Source organism: Brassica oleracea, chromosome C9 (assembly GCF_000695525.1).
Source record: "Brassica oleracea var. oleracea cultivar TO1000 chromosome C9, BOL, whole genome shotgun sequence".
Taxonomy (NCBI): Eukaryota; Viridiplantae; Streptophyta; class Magnoliopsida; order Brassicales; family Brassicaceae; genus Brassica; species Brassica oleracea.
In genome coordinates this window covers 34,274,099-34,283,122 of record NC_027756.1, presented here as the reverse complement: position 1 = coordinate 34,283,122, position 9,024 = coordinate 34,274,099, and the positions used below count along the sequence as shown (strand labels likewise).

General features: G+C 36.6%; 1 protein-coding gene and 1 pseudogene across 1 annotated transcript in view; one reads left to right on the top strand and one right to left on the bottom strand.

Moving 5' to 3' along the window:
• The window catches only part of LOC106316978, a 4,325-nt gene extending 2,937 nt beyond the window's left edge, over window positions 1–1,388 (top strand). The window contains exons 2-6 of the mRNA XM_013754845.1: window positions 48–235; window positions 521–640; window positions 734–825; window positions 898–991; window positions 1,081–1,388. Coding sequence (XP_013610299.1) covers window positions 48–235; window positions 521–640; window positions 734–784 — 359 coding nt within the window. The 3' untranslated portion in view covers window positions 785–825; window positions 898–991; window positions 1,081–1,388. The remainder of the gene's footprint in view (window positions 1–47; window positions 236–520; window positions 641–733; window positions 826–897; window positions 992–1,080) is intronic.
• A 339-nt stretch (window positions 1,389–1,727) lies between these two features.
• LOC106317093 lies at window positions 1,728–3,658 on the bottom strand (annotated as a pseudogene).
• Window positions 3,659–9,024: the final 5,366 nt, after the last annotated feature.

Below are 9,024 nucleotides of genomic sequence, written 5' to 3'. Positions count from 1 at the left end.
TTGCTTAAACCCACATCTTATTTATTTACCGTTTCTCGATCAAACAGATCCCGACAAGAAGAAGAAGAAGAGCTTGTTCAAGAAAAAGAAACCTGGTCCCATGAGAAAAGGCTCCTCCACGAGGCATCCTCTCCGAGTTCCTGGTATGAAACCTGGCGAAGGCTGTTATATCTGCAAGTCCAAAACCCATATTGCTAAGCTCTGTCCTGAAAAATCTGAGTGGGAGAGAAATAAGGTTTGCTTTGCTCTCTTCTTGATTGTTATCTTTGGTTTATGCTTAGGTTTTTTTTAGCTCCGATAGATTCTCGTGTGTATATGGTTCAGATAGCTCTTGTCTGAATCAGTCAAGGGTTTAGTTGAGTTTGGAGATATGGTTTTGTTGTGTCTGTGGCATAACTGCGAGTGCTTTATCACCAACTTTTGGTTTAGGATAAGAGCCTTCTCATGGTTAAGTTTCTTGAGTTTCTCTATGTGGGCAAGAAGCTGAATGTTGATACTTTGATTGATCACTTCATTTTAGGGCATAGTCTTAAGAACTGTCCGGACAAGAACGATGATAGTAGCTTCGAGAAGAAGTTGTGTTACAACTGTGGAGATACTGCCCATTCACTTTCTCATTGTCCTCAACCTTTGGAAGATGGTAAGTCTGTGTCTGGTTAGCTATACCATGTGTTGTTGTAACTGTGGCTCTACTATATTCAATTGTCACTAAGGTTACTGTTTTGATTTGTAGGAGGGACGAAGTTTGCAAGTTGTTTCATATGCAAAGAACACGGGCATATAAGCAAGAACTGTCCTCAAAACAAGCATGGAGTCTACCCAATGGTACAATGCCCAGTTCCTGTTTTGGTTCATGACATGTTAAACAAATATGATTTGATGAACATTCTTTTACAGGGCGGTTGTTGCATAGTGTGTGGGAGTGTGGCGCATCTCGTCAAAGACTGCCCCGATAAACTCAACAGAGATTCAGCTCCAACAAAGAGCTCAAGTAACATTTTCTTTTTTAAGTGATTAAAGAGACGGTAAATGCAATTTCTTTGACCTTATAAAAGCCTTGTACCTTTATCTCCCTGACAGGATTCGATGCTACACCAAGAGGGAAACTCACCAAGTTCAGTGGGGATGATCTTGAGGACGATTTCTATGAAGAGCCTAAAAGTAGCAAGAAGATCAAGACTTCTGATGATGTTATTACACCTGATAATTTAGATGAGAAGAGCATCCTTAAAAAGAAACCAAAGATTGTCAATTTCTTTGGATGATCACAAATCAGCTAAAAGGGCTGTCAGTTTTGTAGGAAAGATCTATTTTTTTTGTTCTCTATCTGCCTGCCTCTTACAGTCATGTAATGAAAAATTGATTGCTATTTAAAAGGTTCAGAACAATGTTATGTAATGGGAACCATACAACAGCCAATTCTGTTTTAGATCATCCTTAAGCCGGTCAAACCGATAATTAGATCCTCTTAACCAAAAAATGATGTGTTCGATATCTACACAATTCTGTTTTGAACCTCTGAACAATGATTCTGATGCACTGCTAAGACAAAACCCAAAAGAAAGAAGAAAACATAATACTTTCATCCCATTTTTGAGTATTTTTTTGTTAATTTTTTTAGTTTAAAAAAAAAAAAATTTTGGACGATTTTAAACATTAGTTATAATCCGATTCAAACCAAACCGAATCCAAACCGATAATTAGTAAAATCCGAATGGGACCTATGAGCATAATATCGAAAATCCGACAGCCTCCCCATCGCCTATGCGTACTCTGAACAATGGTTCTGAATTCTGATGCATTGTTCAGACAAAACCCAAAAGAAAGAAGCAAACATAATACTTTCATGATTCATCCCATAGTTAGTTTGCAAGATCTTGAACCCCTTGACATTTGAAGCTTGCGCTCCCACTCGAATAAATCAGGGTAGTAGATAGTTGCAGTCACTAATCGGCTCGCATTATTCAAGATATAAATCGCCATTTCTTTCTCTACTTCGTCTGTTCCGTCATAGTCTCTCCACTTAAAGGTTTCGAGATGGTACAACAAGCATTGAGGAACACAACTTGGCTGAGTCCAGAAAACTTTACGATCCTCAGTCACCGAATGGTTCTGCAATCAATGGTAAATGTGCATTAGACTTTTTTAAAGCGGAAACCAAAACACGATAGATAGATAGATTTGGGTTAGGAAAGAAAGTACCAGTGCAAGCTTGAGAACTTTTAGTTTAGGTGAATGTTGGAGCACACTCATAAGCATATTCATCCAATTACTTTCACATGAACAAATCTTTAAAAACACAAGCTGAGATAAAACAATACCAGTAGGGTACTGCACCTAACAAGACACAAGCAAACAAAAGTTTCCGATTTTTTTCGGTACCAAGAAAAATCTAAAAGAGGAAGAAAAGCAGACTCTACCTCTTCAGGTAAGCATAAAGATATACCCTTGAGACGGGAGAAAGATTCAAGAACCTTAGCATGGCAGGACACAGATAAGAGATTTGCCTCGACAAGCTGGGGCGTATTATTACCAAACAACTTTAGTTCACCGAACTAGTCCACGATTGTTAACTGCTTCAATGAATGGTAATGTACCACAAACACATCGTTCTCAGTCTCCAAGTCTTGCAATGTATTCCTGATGGAAAACTTCTCCAGGGAAGGCACATTTATAGTAAAAGTCACCACATTGTCATCGTGACAAGTTTCTACAACCAAGTCTTCGAGAACAGGGCAATCTGATATAAGCCTCACGAAAGATTCTTTGTCTGCATACTTTACAAACAGCAGACGAAACGTCTTAAGAGATTGAAAGCTAACTCGAGAAGGAACTTCCGAAATAACCACCTTCCGAAGTTCCAAAGTCTCTAGTGTTGCGCATCTAAATAGTGTACTAGGCAATCTTATAATTCCGTATTTAGGGAAAAACCGTATCTTCAAATCCCGCACGAAACGATCAACTGCAATTCTAATCCATAAATCAATCTCGGAAGCACTGCATCCTGAAACACGGTTGAGATGAAAACGTTCGAGAACCGGGGCTTTATGTAGTAGCAAAGTTCCAACAAACTGCGAGCAGCAGTGATCATTCTCACTAGCCTTTGCATCCTCATCTTCCCTATCATCATCTTCCTCTGGGTAATCACCAAAGATTAGTCTTGGCACTAGTGTCCAAAGAGACATCCATCGCTTAGACAAAACTCTCATGGCAACTGCCTCTTTTGTTGGGACTAGTGACAATATTTTTATGAGCAAATCATCTGGTAATTGACTTATCTTGTCCATATATTATAAGAACAAGTACAAACAACTCCCGAAACTTGCACTTTTTTCAACTTTCACTTGTCGTCCGGAATCAAAGATCGAAAAGATCAAGACTTTTCGATCTAATGCTAACCTGGAAACAAACCCAAATACGAAAGAACTGTAAATTTCAAAAGGAAATCGATTTTTCAAGCAGATTCAAATTTCTCATGAGAGAAACACAGTAGCAATAAAAAGACGAAACGACAAAGAAAGTGAAATTAAAACATAGATATACCCTTTGTAAGTGTAACTAGAACCTCTCCTCTCAACCGTTGATCATTTGAGAACTGAGATAAAAGGGATAAACCCTAAACCTGAATTGTTTTTTTCCTGTGAAAACGGATACTCAATATTGGATCAAACCCTAAGGTTAATGTGTTAGTGAATTTAAGACAAAAGAACTCAACTTTTTATTTGTAGTTTGTCTTGTTGGAGTTTTCTTTTCTTTTTTTCACCAGCTGCCCAAGTGTCAGACGAACCGATTCTCCAAGGAGCACCTCCGTCTGGCCGAGTTTGATCTATATGGAAAAAATATAGTCTCTGGTTCTTCCTTATTTTGCTAATGCGTTGTCCGCCTGGCCATTCCTATTTCGAGAAATATGAGACATGCTCACATTCTCAAAATCCTCCTGTAATCTCTGGAACACTTCGATCTCTGTCGCAAATGTTGGCCAGTCTATCAGAATCTTGTCGGAGTTTAAAGTTTGCGTCTTTGGCTTTGTTAACTTTTTCTATCCGTCATCTTCAAATCCAATCAAATGATCCATCTGAATATTATTGGCATTGTTCTTTTCTAAATCGAAATGGTTCATTGGATGGATTTTCTGGCTTTGATAAGCTATCGAAATGGCTTAGATAGCATCGGAGCTAGTCTCCACTCCTCTCGTCCCTTGTTATTCTTTGGTGTTAGATGTGCATGGATCGTCTGGCTTTCATCTCTTAATAGTTAGAGTGTAGCGTTTTGTTGCTCCTATGGAATTAGGAGAGACTCAGACTCTCCGATCTGGTCATCTTCTATCTTGCACTAATGTCGGAGCTCCCGATCCTTTCGATCGACGATAGATTTTGTTGGTTTCTCTGATTTTATGTGTTTCAAGCGGGGATCATGTTGTCGTTCTATTTATCTGTCTGTTTAGTTTGTTTGCTGGTTCGTCATGCTAGTTGTCTGCATAATATTTTTCTCGAACAATTTGTTGGTTCATCGGATTTTTTGTTGGGTTTAGTGATGACGAAGTTTCTTTACAGTGGTTTCTTGTTTATCATGCAAGCTATTCCTCATGTGCGGTATGCTCCCAAAATTGGTGTTATAGAGTAAGTTTTGTTATTGGAGACCGATGCTTCTGCGAGGAGATTTTTAGTTTCTTTGATCTGAATGAGTAAGGATTCATTATTTAGAGTTGGACTTTTGATCATACGACACTCTTCTCAAGCCGTTATTGTGGATAAAAGCAGAGTTTGTAGTTCTTAGAGTTCTAATTTTGGATTTCCATTCATTCCTTAAGTTCAAATTAAGCATCTTACAGCCTCCCTCCCTATGGTACTCTTTCTCTTCAGATCCTCCAGGATCTGAAGGTCATTGAAGATTCTGTGAGAGAAGAACCTGGCTGTGTCATCTGTTTCAGCGAGTGTTAAGACTTTTGTACGCAGTTGTATGTTGCTTCAGAAGATCCTTTTTGACTCCACCATATGGTTGTTCAGAAAGCAACGATCTAAACCCATCTCTGGGATATGTGGTACCATTGCCATACTCTTACCACAGTCTGCAATGGAATGGCCTACTTTTTTTTCTCTCCTTTGGTGAGACGTTCCGCAATGCTCTGCCTATTGGTAGTGTCTTGCTTGTTTTTTCCTATGTTGTTCTCATCATCTTTTTCTCTACGAGCAGTGTCTTAACCGACCTTTTGGTCCGGTTTATTTGCTCCTATCATGGGTGGTAAACACTGAAATTTTCTTTGAATGAATGAAAATCCAGCGTTAAAAAAATATGGATCATCCAAATGAAATTCCGTCCGTTTGTTCATATTTATTTTCATCTAGAATACTTTAGTACACAAATGACTTATTTATCTTTTTTTATTTAATCCTATTTTATGTTTATTTAACTATATTAATTATTCAAAATATAATTATTTTAAATTATAGTTTTTGTGGGAAATATAATTTTGAGATTTTTCTACTAACGAGAGATAGCAGATCGGGATGAATGGCATGTTACTACTAATGGGATATACACGGTTAAATCTGAATATCAAGTAGAACGAGTGTATCTGGATAGAGACAAGACGCTACCAGAGTATGGTCCTTTGGTAATTCCATTGAAGGCTTACTGCTGGAAGGTACGCTCTCCACCTAAGATAAAACATTTTTATGGCAACTGGTATTAGGATGTATTGCGGTTAAGAAAAATTTAAAAGCAAGAGGAATACAATGGGATACAACCTGTGCACAATGTGGAGCACCCGAGGAATACATAAATCATGTATTTTTTTTAATGTCCACCAGCGGTTCAGGTTTGGGCACTCTCATGAATTCAATAGAACCCATACATCTTTCTCACTGAATCACTTTTTGCAAACATGAATCATTTCTTTTGGAGGGTTTATCCAGAATTATAAGATCATCAATTTGCCTGGATTTTATGGTACATATGGAAAGGAAGAAACAATAAAGTTTTTAGAAATTTGGATATTGATCCTACATATACTCTCAAATTGACGGAAAAAAAGTCTTTACTCTGGGCTGAGGCACATAATTCACTTACACATGGAATCGATCAAACTTGATTTCCAGTAGAAGAAAGAGACCGTCTATCTCAGGTAGAAGGTGTTTTACGGATGGATCATAGAAAAATCAGGAAATTTATTCAGGACAAGAGGGGGTATAGAACTCTGGAAGGTTTTGATGGTTTAATGAGAACGAAAAATACAAGAGCGAGTCAGTCGCCACTGCACTCGGAGATAGATGCTCTCATTTGGACAATGGAAATAGTTTTTTGTTACTTTTGCAACGGATTGTTCTCAGTTGGTGAATATGGTTTCGGAACCAAAAGAATGGTCAGTCTTTGCAAGTTATTTGGAAGACATACAAATCTTGAAGAGAAGTTCAACAGCTCAGAGCTCATTCATATACCACAAACGCAAAATTCAAGGACATACAGTCTCGCACGCAGTGCAAGAAAACAACTGTCGTTTGTTGTTCATATAGATGCGGAGCTACCAGTGTGGTTTGCATAGTCTATGGTGGTGATTGGTAAGTGTTGTGAGTGCTTTTCACAACTCATTTTTTTCTACATCCACTTTAGTTTACCAATCATGCTTTAAGAAAATTTTTAAAGCTACAACCATAAAAACAAAAATAGGAAACAAAATAGCTTTGGAAATCAATTTTTCTAGAGCTTTATATTTAGTGTTCTAGAAATAAATAATCTACAGATACATCAATAAAATATACATCTATTATTCTAAAGCCAAAAAATAAAAGCCATAGCTCTTACCAATCATCCTCTATACGAGCCTGTTTATGTTGTTGACAAAATAAAATAATAATAATAATAATAATAATAATAATAATAATAATAATAATAATAATAATAATAATTTTGAGGCTTTAGAGAAAAACTTAATTTTTTATTTTGGCGAAAATAAATTTTGCAGTTTCAGTGAGAAAGTATGATTTTTGTGGCTTTGATTGAAAACGTGATTTTGCGATTTTGGTGGGAAAAATATATTTTTGTGGTTATAGCGGAAAATATGTTTTACGGTGCTGAGGGGAAATGTGTTTTGCGGTTCTGCCGGAAAAATGTGGTTTGCGGTTTTGCTGGAAAATGCATTTTGGGCGGGAAAATGCGTTTTTGCGGTTTTGGCAAGAAAAAACGTTTTGTGATTTTGGGAAAATACGTTTTTGGAGTTTTAGTGGGAAAATATGTTTTTGCGGTTTTGACGAAAAAGCGTTTTTGCAGTTTAGCGAAGAAATGCGTCTTTTGCAGTTTTGGCAGTAATGTGTTTTGCGGGTTAGGCAGAAAAATGCGTTAATATCTCAATAAGAAAATCATGTGACAGTTGACTTGTATTGTCCAAAATTTCAAAAACTTTCTTTTTTCTTTCAAGTTGTACCTCTCAGTACCAGAAACTATAAACCAATGACAGAAAGATCAAACTATCCGAATTATTTTGATCCTGGAAACGACATCATTACAAAAAGAACAGTGAAATTTCAAAAGGGCATCAGTTTAAGGGATTAAGGGAAAAGCCTGAAGCAATAGAAAACGAAAAATGCAAATCAAAGTCAGAGACATACCCTTGTAAATTATCGTCACATTCTAAGAAGCAAAGTCCACTTTCACATATTTCATTTGAGAATTGAGATGATAAAATCCTGTCTTCATGTGGGTCATAACAAAACGGAATTGAACCACCACCCCTATATCATTGGACCAAACATTTTAAAATCGGACAAGTAACAAAGTCATACTTTTATCATTAGCGTAGAGCATCTCGTTAGAATAGTTATTTTGTTCAAAACACTCTTAGAAAATGAAGCAAATCATGTTCTCTAATGATTTGCTTACCTTTTTATTCGTAAAAGAAATATTTTAAGCATGGTATCTTTTTATTTATTATTAAGAGATAATTACTCAATTAGTATAGAAAGTTATGATATAACTAGAATAGCGTACATCTAAAATTACTCAAATGTTGGTTACCCCTAGTGAATTACAATAAACACTCTTGGTTAGTTTTTTTAAACTGTGACTATTTATAATAAAAATGATTAAAATTATTATCAAATCCACGTCACTAATAACTGTAATCCACGTCACTAATAACTGTGATCTCAATTAAAAGACGTTTAACTTAAAAATTCCATTGATAAAAAAACTTAAAATTTCTTTCGTCGATTAAACCCTCACCGCCCTTTGAGTCGACATTGTCTTCTCCGCAATCGTCTGAAATCGGCTTCTCCGGTATGATTCGATACTTTACTTTGAATTTTTCGAGTTTGTGGCTGAGTTTTATTTATGTTGCGAGTTAGTTTTTTGTTGCGGCTGATTTATATATGCAGTTGTGGCTGAGTTACTTCTTGTCGATCTCCGAAAACCTAGCTCTATAAGTAGTTTGCGTTCCGAGGAGAAAAGACATATACATTCCAAAAACACCCAAATTGGCGATTGTGGGGGTGTATTCATTGACTTTTGTCGAGTGTATGATGGACAGTCCTTACTTTGTTGGAAGAAACAAGATTCTCGGTGGTGGGTTATGATGAATATTGGATATTTGATGAAGGGCTACATGAGAAGAAGAAGATACGATTGAGGTATGTCTCTTACTCTCTTTCAGATTTTGTATTGTTTGTGATTTATACCCATATTTGGATAATCCAATTTTTTTTCCAGATCTGAGTGACAGAGAAGCTTGAACGAGAAGAGAATGGAGTAGATGGAAATAAGTGACATATTCAACAGAAACGACACATATGAGTTCAATGAAGCTTGGAGACAGGGATGAGTTATCACCAGAGTGGTGCAGCAAAACCTGTATTTTGTGTTTTCCTTGTAAGAAACATAACTCAGCCGTGTATTTTGTGTTTGACTTATGTTATGTTTACACAATTCAGCCGTATTGTTTATATATCTCAGCCGTGTCGTTTATATAACTCAGACATACCTCAAACATACTCTAAAATTAGAAATGGTGTATATAACTCAGTCGTGTCGTTT